General features: G+C 41.5%; 1 protein-coding gene across 1 annotated transcript in view; it reads left to right on the plus strand.

The window, feature by feature from the left end:
• The window catches only part of LOC115156644 (guanine nucleotide-binding protein subunit alpha-13), a 34,407-nt gene extending 21,683 nt beyond the window's left edge, over nucleotides 1–12,724 (plus strand). The window contains exons 3-6 of the mRNA XM_029704160.1: nucleotides 7,542–7,592; nucleotides 7,687–7,887; nucleotides 9,069–9,203; nucleotides 10,060–12,724. Of these exons, the coding sequence (XP_029560020.1) occupies nucleotides 7,542–7,592; nucleotides 7,687–7,887; nucleotides 9,069–9,203; nucleotides 10,060–10,296 (624 nt within the window). The 3' untranslated portion in view covers nucleotides 10,297–12,724. The remainder of the gene's footprint in view (nucleotides 1–7,541; nucleotides 7,593–7,686; nucleotides 7,888–9,068; nucleotides 9,204–10,059) is intronic.
• Nucleotides 12,725–17,898: the final 5,174 nt, after the last annotated feature.

Raw genomic sequence — 17,898 nt, forward strand, 5'->3', positions numbered from 1 at the left:
GCTTACTTTGAGGAACTGTCGTCTTAATATATTATCATTTGCAATTTGTGTAGAAAAAGCAACACTTTCCTACATTTCCGCACATCAGGCCAGGTACTTCTATGCGTGCTCAGGCGCTCTCTCTCTCTCTCAACATTATCAGGACAGAGAAACCAGACACATGCTCATTGCTCACATGAAGCACTCCAAACAAAAGATAATGAAAAAATGTACAGATCTCGTAAATGATGGTTATGAAATAAACCAAAACTTGTTTCACACAAGTGTAGCAGGTTGTGAACTCTGCAAACAACGTATTACATTAATTTACCGTTAAGAGAAATGAATGTAGCTAAAGGACTGGGATTAGCGGTACATTTACTACTGGTGACCTATATGCAGGGTTCGCACAAGGTGCTTTGGGTGTTTAAAGTAATAGAATTTTGCGCTCTGAAATTCAAGTACTGGAATGCCTTAAATCAGACATTTTCTCAAGTTGGTAACTTAAAAGTACTTGAATTGAAATGAGGAGAACAGAAAATGATCTTTTATGAAAAAGGTATCCTTGCAAATTCATTTCCAGGCAGACTACAGAGTTTTATTTCCTCATGTGTTTTGCGCTCTGGTTGCCAGGTGAGCTCGCTCATTCCCCCCACACTTCCACTCAGCCAGGCAGGTACAGAACTGACTGATTAGGCACCTCCAAACATCACATTGATAGCTAAAATGCCAGGCAAATGTAGACTCAATCCTGGCTGGCAGGATATTGATGTTTATAAATGGGTTTTGCCAGACCCAACCAGGAATGGTAGTGTCATTCTGAGCACCGTGGCCCTAATGGGTTATGCACCCAATGGCTGGTAAATTAAAATCTTCAGATCAAGTTGTCCAGATCAACATTTTCCTAACAGAAACCCGAACGAACGCACGCGCACACAGATTCAGACTCCGCAGACTGGCAGATCTGAAGTAAAAGTGAAACTGAGTCAAGACCAGACTTCCTACTGCTTCCTCCCTTGTCTCTCAATCTCTCTCTTTGCGTGTGTGTCTGTCGCATGCTAAAGAACGTGCATCAGTCCATTTCCTGTACAGACCCCAGCTCTCTTGTCTTGACGTCTGGGCTTTCCATATACACTAGGGCTGGGAATTGCCAGGGACCTCAATACAATATTATCACAATACTTGGGTGCTGATTGAAATTATTTTGTGCCCAATAGAAATTAATAGTAAGTAATGTATTGTCATTTTGGAATCACTTTTATTCTAAATATCAATAGAATATGTTTCTGAACACTTCTACATGGTAGCATCAACAATCATTGTGCATAATCCTGAATGAATCGTGAGTAATGAGTGATATTGTACCCCCAAGACATGCTAACTTTTCACCATAACAATAACAAGGGAAGTTAGAATTTTTTGGGAGGTATGATATTTATGTCTTAACTTTCTCACTCATCATTATTCACAATTATTTCAGCATTAGGCTATCTATAATCATGGTAGCATCCACGTTAATGTAGAAGTATTTAGAAACATTCTATTGTTAGTTACAATAAAAGTGACAATACATTATTTACCATTTCTATTGGGCACAACATAATCAGAAACACAACAAATGCGTCCAACAAGTTTGTTGTAATCATTGCATGCTATGAACTTGAGACCAAACTTAACCTTTGACCACTTTAATACACATTGAATTTGTCCCAATACTTTTGGTCCTCTAAAATGTACAAAAAGTGCTGTAATTTCTAAACACTTCACTGATTTTATGGATGAAACATACCCTCAAATGAAAGCTGCACTTTAACCTCCATAGTCATTGTATCAATTCAAATCTAAAGTGCTGGAGTACAGAGCCAAAACGATAACACATTTCTTCCTGTCACAATACTTTTGGAGCTCACAGTATTTTCCTGATTCTTGACCACTTTTTTTCTCTTGCCTCCATTGATTTAGTCACCCTAATCTTGGTCATCCTACAAGGGTAAAAACTCCAATAAGTTTCTAAAGGATTATGATATAAACATGAGGTTTAGACCATTTGGTGATGTTAGAGGAGTATCTGCACAATTAACACAATTTTTTGATTGGACACCCTAATAATAGTTCTAATTAATATCACAATGCTCAGTCTACTGTATCGCTTTTTACCCTCATCACTAACTGTTTGTTGGTGAGATTGAGTGTGATCTGGGCTGGAATGTTGATCTGCTTACAGACAGAACACACACTCAGTCCACCCAGCATCTGCTGCCCCGCCTGCATTCAACACTAAATACTGGCACAGAAGTTTGGAAGATGGCGCCGGAGGGTAGGGCTGCCATCTTATCGGCTCTTAACCAACCATGCAATATATTTTTTATATATATATATATATATATATATATATATATATAAACTTGCTTTGTACGTAATGTTGCTGCTACCATCTCTTATGACCAAAAAGAGCTTCTGGACATCAGAACTGGGATTACTCACTTCAAATTGGATGAGGAGTTCTTCTTCAATAAGTCGGAAGCAAGGGATTTACTGAGGACACCCAGGCTCAGATCCCTGCGATTCGCTGGAAAAGGAAACGTATGTTTCGCGGAAAGTTATCAGGATGCCTTGTGAGGATCAAAACGTGAAAGCATGTATATCCTACGAACAGGACATTTAAAAACTGTAATATCTTATGTTTCACCGAGTCGTGGCTGAACGACAACATTAAGAGCATACAGCTGGCGGGTTATACGCTCTATCGGCAGGACAGAACAGCAGCCTCTGGTAAGAAATGGGGTGGGGGTCTATGCATATTTGTAAACAATAGCTGGTGCATGATATCTAAGGAAGTCTCAGGGTTTTGCTGCCTGAGGTAGAGTATCTCAAGATAAGCTGTAGACCACACTATCTAACGAGAGAGTTTATCTGTATTTTTTGTAGCTGTATACATACACCACAGACCGAGGCTGGCACTAAACCTCACTCAATGAGCTGTATTCTGCCATAAACAAACAGGAAAACGTTCATCGAGAGGTGGCGCACCTAGTGGCCGGGGACTTTAATTTTAGGGAAACTTAAATCAGGTGTACCTAATTTCTATAAGCATGTTAAATGTGCAACCAGAGGGAGAAAAAAATGATACACCACCTTTACTACACACAGAGAGAGACATGTACAAAGCTCTCCCTTGCCCTCCATTTGGCAAATCCGACCACAACTCTATCCTCCTGATTCCTGCTTACAAGCAAAAATTAAAGCAGGAAACAACAGGGAATCAGTCTATAAAAAAGTAGTCAGATGAAGCAGGTGCTAAACTACAGGACTGTTTGCTAGGATTGTTCCGGGATTCTTCCGATGGCATTGAGGAGTACACCACATCAGTCACTGTCTTTATCAATAAGTGCATCGAGGACGTCGTCCCCACAGTGACTGTACGTACATACCCCAACCAGAAGCCATGGATTACAGGCAACTTCGCACTGAGCTAAAGGGTAGAGCTGCTGCTTTCAAGGAGCGGGACACTAACCGGGAAGCTTATAAGAAATCCCGCTATGCCCTCCGACGAACCATCAAACAGGCAAAGCGTCAATACAGGACTAAGATTGAATCGTACTACACCGGCTCTGAAGCTCGTCAGATGTGGCAGGGCTTGCAAACTATTACAGACTACAAAGGGAAGCACAGCCGAGAGCTGCCCAGTGACACAAGCCTACCAGACAAGCTAAATAACTTATATGCTCGCTTCGAGGCAAGTAACACTGAAACATGCATGAGAGCATCATCTGTACCGGACCACTGTGATCACGCTCTCAGTAGCCGATGTGAGGAAGACCTTTAAACAGGTCAACATTCACAAGGCCGCTGGGCCAGACGGATTACCAGGATGTGTACTCCGAGCATGCGCTGACCAACTGGCAAGTGTCTTCACTGACATTTTCAACCTCTCCCTGTCTGAGTATGTAATACCAGCATGTTTCAAACAGACCACTGTAGTCCCTGTGCCCAAGAACACTAAGGTAACCTTCCTAAATGACTACCGACTCGTAGCACTCACATCTGTAGCCATGAAATGCTTTGAAATGCTGGTCATGGTTCACATCAACACCATTATCCCAGGAACCCTAGACCCACTCCAATTTGCATACCGCACCAACAGATCCACAGATGATGCAACCTCTATTGCACTCCATACTGCCCTTTCACACCTGGACAAAAAGGAACACCTACAGTTGGAAGTTTACATACACCTTAGCCAAATACATTTAAACTCAGTTTTTTCAATTCCTGACATTTAATCCTAGTAAAAATTATCTGTCTTAGGTCAGTTAGGATCACCACTTTATTTTAAGAATGTGAAATTTCAGAATAATAGTAGCGAGAATGATTTATTTCAACTTTCATCACATTCCCAGTTGGTCAGAAGTTTACATACACTCAATTAGTATTTGGTAGCATTGCCTTTAAATTGTTTAACTTGGGTCAAACGTTTCAGGTAGCCTTCTACAAGCTTCCCACAATAAGTTGGATGAATTTTGGCCCATTCCTCCTGACAGAGCTGGTGTAACTGAGTCAGGTTTGTAGGCCTCCTTGCTCGCACACGCTTTTTCAGTTCTGCCCATACATTTTCTATAGGATTGAGGTCAGGGCTTTGTGATGGCCACTCCAAAACCTTGACTTTGCTGTCCTTAAGCCATTTTGCCACAACTTTGAAAGTATGATTGGGGTCATTGTCCATTTGGAAGACCCATTTGCGACCAAGCTTTAACTTCCTGACTGATGTCTTGATGTTGTTTCAATATATCCACATAATTTTCCCTCATCATGATGCCATCTATTTTGTGAAGTGCAACCTCCTGCAGCAAAGCACCCCCAGAACATGATGCTGCCACCCCCATGCTTCACGGTTGGGATGGTGTTCTTCGGCTTGCAAGTCTTCCCCTTGTTCCTCCAAACATAACAATGGTCATTATGGGCAAACGGTTCTATTTTTGTTTCATCAGACCAGAGGACATTTCTCCAAAATGTACGGTCTTTGTCCCCATGTGCAGTTGCAAACCGTAGTCTGGCTTTTTTCATGGTGGTTTTGGAGCAGTGGCTTCTTCCTTGCTGAGCGGCCTTTCGGGTTATGTTGATATAGGACTCGTTTTACTGTGGATATAGATACTTTCCTCCAGCATCTTCACAAGGTCCTTTGCTGTTGTTCTGGGATTGATTTGCACTTTTCACACCAATGTACATTCATCTCTAGGAGACAGAACGCATCTCCTTCCTGAGCAGTATGACGGCTGCGTGGTCCCATGGTGTTTATACTTGCGTACTATTATTTGTACAGATGAACGTGGTACCTTCAGGTGTTTGGTTCATCCTTGGGAGCAATTTCCAGACTTGTGGAGGTCTACATTTTTTTCTGAGGTCTTGGCTGATTTCTTTTGATTTTCCCATGATGTCAAGTAAAGATGCACTGAGTTTGAAGGTAGGCCTTGAAATACATCCACAGGTACACCTCCAATTGACTCAAATTATGTCAATTAGCCTATCAGAAGCTTCTAAAGCCATGACATCATTTTCTGGAATTTTCCAAGCTGTTTAAAGGTTGTCAACTTAGGTTATGTAAACTTCTGACCCACTGGAATTGTGATACAGTGAAATAATCTGTCTGTAAACTCTTGTTGGAAAAATGACTTGTGTCATGCACAAAGTAGATGTCCTAACCGACTTGCCAAAACTATTATTTGTTAACAAGACATTTGTGAAGTGGTTGAAAAACGAGTTTTAATGACTCCAACCTAAGTGTATGTAAACTTCCGACTTCAATTGTATATACAGTGGGAAGGAAAAGTATGTGAACCCTTTAGAATTACCTGGATTTGTGCATAAATTGGTCATACAATTTGTTCTGATCTTCATCTAAGTCACAACAATAGACAGTCTGCTTAAACTAATAACACACAAACAATTTATAATGTTTCATGTCTCCATTGAACACACTGTGTAAACATTCACAGTGCAGGTTGGAAAAAGTATGTGAACCCTTGTATTTAATAACAGGTTGACCCTCCTTTTGGCAACAATAACCTCAATGTTTTCTGTAGATGTGGATCAGACCTGCACAATGGTCAGGAGGAATTTTGGACCTTTCCCTCTTTACAAAACTGTTTCAGTTCCACAATATTCTTGGGATGTCTTGTGTGAACCGCTCTCTTGAGGTCATGCCACAGCATCTGAATTGGGTTGAGTTCAGGACTGACTGGGCCACACCAGAAGGCGTATTTTCTTCTGTTCAAGCCATTCTGTTGTTGATTTACTTCTGTGTTTTGGGTCGTTGTCCTGTTTCATCACCTAACCTCTGTTGAGCTTCAGTTGGCGGACAGATAGCCTTACATTCTCCTGCAAAATGTCTTGATAAACTTGGGATTTCATTTTTCCCTCAATGATAGCAAGCTGTTTAGGCCCTGAGGCAGCAAAGCAGCCCCAAACCATGATGCTCCTGCCACCATAGTTTACAGTTGGGATGAGGTTTTGATGTTGGTGTGCTGTGGCTTTTTTCTCCACACATAGTGTTGTGTGTTCCTTCCAAACAACTCAACTGTAGTTTCATCTGTCCACAGAATGTTTTGCCAGTAGCGCTGTGGAACATCCAGCTGCGCTTTTCTTTTTTCTTTTTTTGCATTAGACGTGCAGCAATGTTTTTTTGGGGGGGGACAGCTGTGGTTTCTTCCCATGAACACCATTCTTGTTTAGTGTTTTACGTATTGTAGACTCGTCAACAGAGATGTTAGCATCTTCCAGAGAATTCTGTAAGTCTTTAGCTGACACGCTAGGATTTTCTTAACCTCATTGAGCATTCTGCACTGTGCTCTTGCAGTCATCTTTGCAGGACGGCCATTCCTAGGGAGAGTAGCAACAGTGCTGAATTTTCTCCATTTATAGACTTTGTCTTACCGTGGACTGAGGAACATCAAGGCTTTTAGAGATACTTTTGAAACCCTTTCCAGCTTTATGCTAGTCAACAATTCTTGATCTTCTGAGATCTCTTTTTGTTCGAGGCATGGTTCACATCAGGTAATGCTTCTTGTGAATAGCAAACTCAAATTTTGTTGGTTAGAGCTGCCTTGCCCCACATCTATCATGGCTCATTGATTGGACTCCAGGTTAGCTGACTCCAATTAGCTTTTGGAGAAGTCGTTAGCCAAGGAGTTCACATATTTTTTCCAACCTAAATTATGTATTCAATATAGACAAGAAAAATACAATTTGTGTGTTATTAGTTTAAGCACACTGTGTTTGTCTATTGTTGTGACTTAGATTAAGATCAGATCAAATTTGATGGCCAATTTATGCAGAAATCCAGGTAATTCTAAAGGGTTCACATACTTTTTCTTGCCACTGTGTATGCACGCACGCGAGCACACACAAATACAGGCACACATGCTCACTTCACACACTCACAGGAAGATCCATAAATGCTCTACCCACACACACTCACTCACTCACTCACGTGCAGCAGTTTTAGGCTGATAGATTTGTATGATTATCCATGAACCTAAAACAAATTTATCTTCTCTGTCTCTTAGGGCGAGTCTGTGAAGTATTTCTTGGACAATGTGGAGATGCTGGGGGAGCAGGTGGGTTTCCTCTTTATCCCTCAATCACTCTACCTCTTTCGCTCTACATCCCTCTCTCCTGTCCTCCACTTATCCTTCTTTCTCTCTCCTCCAGAGCTACATCCCTTCCCAGCAGGACATCCTGCTAGCCCGCAAGCCCACTAAGGGCATCCATGAGTACGACTTTGAGATCAAGAGCGTTCCCTTCAAGATGGTGGACGTGGGAGGACAGCGCTCAGAGAGACGACGGTGGTTTGAGTGTTTTGACTCTGTCACCTCCATACTGTTCCTAGTGTCTTCTTCAGAGTATGACCAGGTACACACACAGTGGACACACACTCAACACTAGGGCTGGGCGATAAATCAATATCGGTAATTACGTCCCTTAATAACGATATAAAAACGTTTAGGTTCATTTTTGATAATGTCGATATAGAATAATTAGGTACAGCCGTCCATTCCACCTCTGTGACGCAGCAGGAACGTGCGGAGAAGTGACAATATGCACGTGGAGAGGTGCTAAAAACCACTTAGCACCTCGAGTGATGGAGTAGCCACTATTAACCACGAAAAATTAGTGATGTAGGGGCAAACAGTGGCAGTGATAGCCATGGAGAAGGAGCAGCTTCCAACAAAGAAATTATTGTAAAAAGGGTTAATCTGTTTCAGTAATTTGGAAGTGGTTTGGCTTTTTGAAGTCCGACAAGAGCAGAGCAATGTTCGGTGCAAATTCTGCCGTAGACAGGTGGCTACGAAGTCTGGTAATACGACAAACCTTTTTCAACATCTGAAGCAAAATCACTCTGGAACATGCAGGAAGTTTGGGTTTGCGCCACGGTATTGATAATCGCCCCTCAAGAACCAGCCAATCTAGGGATGTTTGCCCAACGCAGTCAACACTGACGGCGTTTATGCCCTACAAGCAAACATTGAAAAGACAAAGACATCACAAATGCTATTATGCATTTCATTGCTAAGGACATTAGCACAGTCGAAAAGGAAGGTTTCAAGAGGCTTATCAATTTAATTGACCCCAGGTACGTGCTCCCTGGCCGCAAACATGGAACAGTTTTCCTTCAAGTCTAATTTTATGTGTAGCTCGCATAATAAAAAAAAAACGTACCTTTATTTAACTAGGCAAGTCAGTTAAGAACAAATTCTTATTTACAATGACGGGCTATCGAGGAACAGTGGGTTAACTGCCTTGTTCAGGGGTAGAACGACAGATTTTTACCTTGTCAGCTCGGGGATTCGATGTAGCAACCTTTCGGTTACTGGCCCAACACTCTAACCACGATTTCTTAAGGCATTCTTGAGTTTGAAGCAGATATGCACCTTTTAAACATTTGATTAATATCATGATAATTATCGTTATCGAATGAAAAAATATATAGATCTCGTGATAATCTATTTGCCATATCGCCCAGCCCTACTCACCACACACTCCCTTTGTTTCTCTCACCCACACACACTTCCTAATGTATTTATTTTTTCAAGGTCTTGATGGAGGACCGACAGACCAACCGTCTGAGAGAGTCATTGAACATCTTTGAGACGATAGTCAACAACCGAGTCTTCCTCGCCGTCTCCATCATCCTCTTCCTCAACAAGACTGACCTCCTGGAGGAGAAGGTCAGTAACATCACAATCACACCAAACATTCTAGGAAGCAGGGTTCACACTCAAGAAAGTAGGCTCTATTCGCTTTTCAGAGATAAATGTATTGTAATTGAGGCCACACCAACCTTCAGATTCTACTAGGGCTGAACCCAATTAGTCAACTGGTCAATTGTTTGGTCGATAGGCTAAGATTTTCACTTATTCACTCTTGGCATTCTCTCAACCAGCTTCATGATGTAGTCACCTGGAATGCATTTCAATTAACAGGTGTGCCTTGTTAATTTCTGGAATTTCTTTCCTCGATGCGTTTGAGCCAATCAGTTGATATTTATTAAAGTGTACGTACAAATGGCTTATAGAACAGGTTGTTCGCAAATTATATTATACAAATGTTATATTTTGCTTTTCAATAAAACCTGACATGTTGGTATAAGAACATCGTTCTACTTTTTTTTTTTTTACTTTACCGGCTAATTTCTATTCTGTTAAAATGAATTACAATCTAAATGTGATTTTGAGCACCATGGGTGGACGCCGATCTGGATGCAGATCAATGTCCGGTCAATTTCTCAAATGTCCAGTAAATGTAAATCTTGCCGGTGATGTTGTCCTGTGCCACATTTACCTAACGGAAACCACCTTACACATTGAATAAGGGACTGGCACTGACCTGTATATACTTGCATTCTCATGTTTCTTCAACTTATATCGTACTTTTTGCATGTTTTTATTCTATTATCTATTTACATGATTATCAACCCTGCATTGTGGGAAAGAGCTTTCAGTAAAGAATTTCACTGTAATGTTCTACACCTGATGTATCCTGTGCACGTGGCAAATAAACTTTGTGTTGATCTGTTCCCGGCAGGTCACGAACATTTCGCTGAAGAAATACTTTCCAGAGTACACGGGGCCGGACCACAGCCTGCCGGACGTCCAGAAGTTCCTAGTGGACTGTTTCCGGGGGAAGAGAAGAGATGCAACACAGAAGCCCCTGTACCACCACTTCACCACGGCCATCAACACGGAGAACATCCGCCTGGTGTTCCGAGATGTCAAGGATACCATCCTCCACGAAAACCTCAAACAGCTTATGCTCCAGTGACCTATGACCTCTAGAGAGGACCTGAGAGGAACCAGCCTCAGAGAGAACCTCAGAGAGGACCTCTTCTCCCGCCTAAAAGAAGACCTGATTGAGGACTGCTCTCACCTTCAAAAGAGGACCGGATTGAGGACACCAGTGCCTTGGGGAGGACCTTGATGTTCCACTTTTGTTGTTTCAATGGTTTTATTTGGTTTTTACTGCACTGTGTTGAGTGGATGGTCTATAGACTGCTCTGAGGTCAGTTTGACCTTCTAGGAGCCAGGGACATGATTGAACGCTGGATAATAAGCACTGTCCTTGGATCAGTTTTGAAGCCTGCCATGCTGTCATAGCCCCGCTCCTGTCCACTGATCTGAGACCTGTGTGACTGACAGAAACCACAACGCGTTCATACAACGTCTTAATAACCCTTAATCACTGTGTGTGTGTGTGTGTGTGTGTGTGTGTGTGTGTGTGTGTGTGTGTGTGTGTGTGTGTGTCCTGCGCTATCTGTGTATACCGGTCTTGGCATTAGCTATCATGTCCTTTTATAGTCAATACATTTTAATGTGTGTTTACAAATTTCTACCTTTCTATTCCCAGGTAGTTCTCATGTAATTCTGCTGTAAGGACACAACACACACACTTGGCCGGTTATCTAGTATTGTTATCTCAGGGTTGGATGGAGGTACCTCTACAAAGGATGTCATTATTGTGTTATAATTGTAATAAACAGTCTGTCCATAGGGCTGTAGTCTGTCTATACCCTCAAATTCAAATCTGGACCTCCACTGCTTTTAGATTTGTATTTTTCCCCCTTTATTCAGGGATTGATTTTAGACCTACGACACCACGTGGGTGCAATTAATTATCAGGTAGAACAGAAAACCAGCAGCACTCCGTACCTCGTAGGGTCAGAGTTGAAAACTCCCGGTCTATAGTGTATATCCCAGGTTGAAGCTTTAGATTTTTTTGTTAAATGTCTTCCTGTGAGAACCTGTTTTGGGACGTATTCATTAAGCATGAAGCGGAAGAAAATGGGCTGAAACAGGGATGTACTATCTGAACTTGTCCAATAAGAAACGCTTGTTTTCTTTTTCCATTGCACAATGTTTTGAAAAAATTTTCTACAGTGTGCCCTAACGGGCCAGAAAAGCAGAGGGGGCATGTCTCAGACCCTGGGCTACAGTACTTTAATTTGGGGCGCAACGTTACAGAACTTTCAGGCAGATTCGTATGCGTGTTAATTTCTGTCTGAACTTTCTATAATGTTTTGCCCCCACGGAACGTGGCCCAGGTTACCACGACAAGTTAAAGGTACCGCCTCCTCCTTCCCTTCCCATTGGTGGCCTTGTAAAGGGACTTGCGTTGTGTTGGTCTGTCTAATGGATGTGATCATGTTTATAGTTGTACAGACTGACTCAAATGTATCTTTTAGTTTAAAATCATGACAGATTAGTTTGTTTCCGGTCCATACTGTAACCTGTTGTTGATGACCATAGTGTGTGTATAGGTATGCCAACACTGTAAGATACGCCACCTCATAGTGCTGAAAGACAGCTAGAGACTGACTCCAGATTAGCGTTTGAACGTTTCTCTCCTGCCAAGTCACACTGTGCCTTTTCTATGACTGTATAAAGATCGACTGTCCTAGTTTCTCTAGCTACGGAGATTACGTGTCCGTCTTTCCACTGTGCCTCACTCTGGCCTTGTACAGACTTATACCTGGGCCCAGATTTTCAAAACCTTTTAAGACATTTCTTAAGTGCCATTTTTTTCCCTTAACTTTATACGTATTAAAATGTGCTATTTCTCAATAAGGTTATTGCAAATGTTCTTAAGTTTCTTCCTAAGAAAATAGTTACAAATAAATTAGATTCTTGAAAATAAAGTTATTGGATTTCTTCTTGTAATTCCAAGATGGCTATAGTAAACCCTTGTCTTAAACTCATGGAAGTGAGAAAATAAGCTAATGAAAGCAATTGAACATGTTTATTGACTCTACTGAAACTTTCAGTTGGAGTTATTGTTTTATATCCAATAAAACATTTTAGACCAGTAATCTCGGTAAGAAAAATGCTAACATGATTGCCCTTGCTAGCTAGCTAGCTAGCTAGCTCGGTTGCCTAGCGACAATCATCTTAGGAAGATAGTTAAGAAGTCCGTAAGAAAATCGTGAATTATGAAACCTTTGAGGAATTGCTTTTGAGTTCTTATGAACTTACTTATTTTTAAGAAGCTTAAGTTTTTGCATAACTTTTGTAAAACTGTTCCCTGATGCCTTAGTTGTAATATAAAACTGTTTACTTCCATGTGTAAATGGTTCAACAACAACAAAAAAATCACTGTTTCACGGTTGGCCTTGTCAATGAACATATGTTTCTTTTTCTAACAATCTGCATTCTTTTTTTTTATGCCACTAATTTTTACAATAAACACTTCTAATAAAGTGGGAATTGTCATTCATTCAGCCCATAAAGCAGCAGTTTGAGTCTGGACCAGAGGCCACCCCAGTGTGCACATTCTTTTTCTACCGCTCAACACTAGCACACATGATTCAACTACCCAAGGGCCTGACAATTACAGGTAGTTGACAATAATGTGAGAAACCCTGGTATAAAATGTTACATCAGAGAGTAAGAGGCAAAGCGACCGGAGTAAGTGTTTGGACCATAGCCTAAGGCTGGATTCAAAACACTTAAGACACACACTATCCCCCTCAACCCTCAAATTAAGTGGACACTTCTGATGACGTCTGACGAGTATACACTTGCAGGGCGAGGGAGGAAGGAATGATTTTTAAATGGAACACCCTAGGCCGGAAATTCGTCACTCATTCATCCCGCGATGATTGTGTTTTCAGCCACCGGTAGCTTGTGTGTGCTTTATATGCGCTACAGTCAATTATGATTGCATATCTACTTATTAACTATTAATATACGCATACTGTATGATAGCTAGAAAATTAATTAGCTAACTAACGTTAGCCTGCCTAGCTACTTCTAAAGAAGGAAAATGTTTTATTTCTACAATTTCCAAAAGCTAGCCAAACAAAAACATTACTTTTATGAGATGTTTGTGCATTAGTAGCACAATTACTAACTTATTTACACTAGTTTTTACTTACACTTGTATGTTGACTCCATATTGACATTGAGGTTTTAAGTTTTGGCTGACTTTTTTAAATGTATTTATTTATTTTAATCTTTACCTAGGCAAGTCAGTTAAGAACAAATACGTATTTACAATGACTGCCTACCAAAAAGCAAAAGGCCTCCTGCTGGGATGGGGGCTGGGTTTAAAAATATTTAAAAAATACATTAATATAGGATAAAACACACATCACGACAAGAGAGACAACACAATGTTACGTAAAGAGAGACATAAGACAACATAGCAAGGCAGCAACACAACATGGTAGCAGCACAAAACATGGTACAAACATTATTGGGCACAAACAAAAGCACAAAAGGCAAGAAGGTAGAGACAATACATCACGCAAAGCAGCCACCACTGTCAGTAAGAGTGTCCATGATTGAGTCTTTGAGATAAAACTGTCCAGTCTTAGCGGATGTACAATCATCGCAAATTGAATTATGAGGCGTTTCAGGCCCGAAGTGAACACAATTGTATTTATTTTTATTTCACCTTTATTTAACCAGGGAGGCTAGTTGAGAACAAGTTTTCATTTACAACTGCGGCGTGGCCAAGAAAAAGCAAAGCAGTTCGACACATACAACAACACAGAGTTACACATGGAATAAACAAACATACAGTCAATAATACAGTAGAAAAAGTCTATATACAGTGTGTGCAAATGAGGTAGGATAAGGGAGGTAAGGCAATAAATAGGCCATGGTGGCGACGTAATTACAATATAGCAATTAAACACTGGAATGGTAGATGTGCAGAAGATGAATGTGCAAGTAGAGATACTGGGGTGCAAAGGAGCAAAATAAATACAGTATGGGGATGAGGTAGTTGGATGGGCTATTTACAGATGGGCTATGTACAGGTGCAGTGATCTGTGAGCTGCTCTGACAGCTGGTGCTTAAAGCTAGTGGGGGAGATATGAGTCTCCAGCTTCAGTGATTTTTGCAGTTCGTTCTAGTCATTGGCAGCAGAGAACTGGAAGGAAAGGCGGCCAAAGGAAGAATTGGCTGTGGGGGTGACCAGTGAAATATACCTGCTGGAGCGTGTGCTACGGGTGGGTGCTGCTATGGTGACCAGTGAGCTGAGGTAAGGCGGGGCTTTACCTAGCAAAGACTTATAGATGACCTGGAGCCAGTGGGTTTGGCGGCGAGTATGAAGCGAGGGCTAGCTAACGAGAGCATACAGGTCGCAGTGGTGGGAAGTATATGGAGCATTGGTGACAAAACGGATGGCCTGTGATAGACTGCATCCAATTTGTTGAGTAGAGTGTTGGAGGCTATTTTGTAAATGACATCGCCAAAATCGAGAATCGGTAGGATGGTCAGTTTTACGAGGGTATGTTTGGCAGCATGAGTGAAGGATGCTTTGTTGCGAAATAGAAGCCGATTCTAGATTTAATTTTGGATTGGAGATGCTTAATGTGAGTCTGGAAGGAGAGTTTACAGTCTAACCAGACACCTAGGTATTTGTAGTTGTCCACATATTCTAAGTCAGAACCGTCCAGAGTAGTGATGCTGGACGGGCGGGCAGGTGCAGGCAGCGATCAGTTGAAGAGCATGCATTTAGTTTTACTTGCATTTAAGAGCAGTTGGAGGCCACGGAAGGAGAGTTGTATGGCATTGAAGCTCGTCTGGAGGTTAGTTAACACAGTGTCCAAAGAAGGGCCAGATGTATACAGAATGGTGTTGTCTGTGTAGAGGTGGATCAGAGAATCACCAGCAGCAAGAGCGACATCATTGATGTATACAGGGAAGAGAGTCGGCCTGAGAATTGAACTCTGTGGCACCCCCATAGAGACTGCCAGAGGTCTGGACAACAGGCCCTCCGATTTCACACACTGAACTCTATCAGAGAAGTAGTTGGTGAACCAGGCGAGGCAATCATTTGAGAAACCAAGGCTGTTGAGTCTGCCGATAAGAATGTGGTGATTGACAGAGTCGAAAGCCTTGGCCAGGTCGATGAATACGGCTGCACAGTAATGTCTCTTATCGGTGGCGGTTATGATATCGTTTAGGACCTTGAGCGTGGCTGAGGTGCACCCATGACCAGCTCTGAAACCAGATTGCATAGTGGAGAAGGTACAGTGGGAATCGAAATGGTCAGTAATCTGTTTGTTAACTTGGCTTTCGAAGACCTTTGAAAGGCAGGGTAGGATGGATATAGGTCTATAGCAGTTTGGGTCTAGAGTGTCTCCCCCTTTGAAGAGGGGGATGACCGCGGCAGCTTTCCAATCGTTGGGAATCTCAGACGAATCGAAAGAGAGGTTGAACAGGCTAGTAATAGGGGTTGCAACAATTTCGGCAGATAATTTTAGAAAGAGAGGGTCCAGATTGTCTAGCCCGGCTGATTTTTAGGGGTCCAGATTTTGCAGCTCTTTCAGAACATCAGCTTTCTGGATTTTGGTGAAGGAGAAATGGGGAGGCTTGGGCGAATTGCTGTGGGGGGTGCAAAGCTGTTGATCGGGGTAGGGGTAGCCAGGTGGAAAGCATGGCCAGCCATAGAAAAATGCTTATTGAAATTCTCAATTATAGTGGATTTATCGGTGGTGACAGTGTTTCCTATCCTCAGTGCAGTGGGCAGCTGGGAGGAGGTGCTCTTATTCTCCATGGACTTTACAGTGTCCTAAATCTTTTTTGAGTTTGTGCTACAGGATGAAGATTTTTGCTTGAAAAAGCTAGCCTTAGCTTTCCTAACTGCCTGTGTATATTGGTTCCTAACTTCCCTGAAAAATTGTACTCGCAAACTCCATTAAAAACTGAGGGCTGAGGGGCTTATGTTGCCAACTTCCCTTGCTTGGCTAATCATTTGGACCGACTACAAATATGTCTGCGGGGATTCCCCCAAGGGCTGAGGGTTTAGGGCCGAGGGCTGTCTACTTTGAGTTTAAAACGCAACCTTATTTTCAGTAGCTAGGTTTCCATCCAGTAGATCCCCACAGTGGAGGTGTCATAATACCCATAAAACATGGCGGTCAAACAGGGAAATGGTTCCAATCGTTTTTCTACCAATTTTTCCCATAGGGAATTTTAGAAACACTTAAAATAAGGGCTGTGTTTCATCTAGGCTTACCCTGGCGTGACGTTTTGATAACCATGTAAATCTATCTTGGACAAGGTGACTTATCAATATATTCTGCTCTATTTACTCTCAGATTTCAAAAATGCTAATTAGCATCAAAGTAGAATAAATGCAAAACTTCAAATCCCTCCACGTCATCTCTAGCTGACGCCTTTGCTAACAGGTATTGTGTCAATTTAAAACGTTCACAAGACAGTTCACAAAATTGTCCATTTAAATAATGTTACCAATTTATTAATTATTACATTTAGCAAATATATTAAGTAACCTTGTCTTAGACATATTTACAGTTATCAAAACGTCACGCTAGGGTAAGTTTACACGAAACACAGCCCTTATTTGATGAATTCCTACAATTCTAAAATCCCTTATGGGGGGGAAATGAATAGTGGAAAAAACGATTGGAGCCTTTTCCCTGTTTGATCACTATGTTTTATTAGTATTATGACTCATACCGTGGTACTCTATAGGCAGATTTTCATGCAAATATTAAAATCCACATAAAAACAATATGCGCATTTTCCCACCAGAGATGTGTTTCCATCACATTGACTGATAAAAAAAACTGTGCGTGATGACGTTGTGCATTTTGCGGTTAAATTCCCATGTAGCGAATAAAAAATACAAATTGAATGGGTTTCCATCGCATTTTCAACTGGGGTTTTCTCACAAAAGAATGTGCGTTATATACGAACACTGGTATTGACACGTGCAGGCTAGCAAACAGTTTGCAGTTACAGGTATAATGACAATATTATAATAGCCAGAAGAGCCAGATCATTTGTATTTGGCAAACGGCAGCCAAGCATCGATTATCATGTCACCAGAATAAGAAGATCCTCCGTATTTATTGGAAAGCAGTTTCAAACTCATCACCTTGCACTTTCACCGCCCTGTGAAGTTCATCATCATTTATTTAATCTGTAGCCGAATAAACTGTATGCTTTCACGACAAGTTGCTGTGGGAGAACCATACAATGTTATCACGTGACTCCAAATTTACTTCAATATGATAGTTATTATATTAATATTTGCGCATAAAAGCGTTCACACCGACATTTCTACATTTCTCGCATAATTAATTTTACCGACACAAAAATATCCCACCTTGTCTAGCGTATTTTCTTTAGTCGATATATTGAAAGTTTAGCGACAAATCTTCTGTTTCCATCAGGCCTGTCATGTTTTAGCCTACGTACTTTACTCGCATTAAACAGATAATCTATGGTTCAAATCTCTCTGTTCAGGCTGGAGCTGTAGCAAAGAGGTTTATAAGTAACCCAAGATAGACCACAGCCTCTCGTTTTCAATGGGAACAATGAGTCATAGTTGGCAGAACAAGCAAGGACGTGGGCAGAGCCAAGCACGAGCTAGCGAGATTCTATTGGCGCG

The sequence above is a fragment of the Salmo trutta genome, chromosome 2 (assembly GCF_901001165.1).
Source record: "Salmo trutta chromosome 2, fSalTru1.1, whole genome shotgun sequence".
Taxonomy (NCBI): domain Eukaryota; kingdom Metazoa; phylum Chordata; class Actinopteri; order Salmoniformes; family Salmonidae; genus Salmo; species Salmo trutta.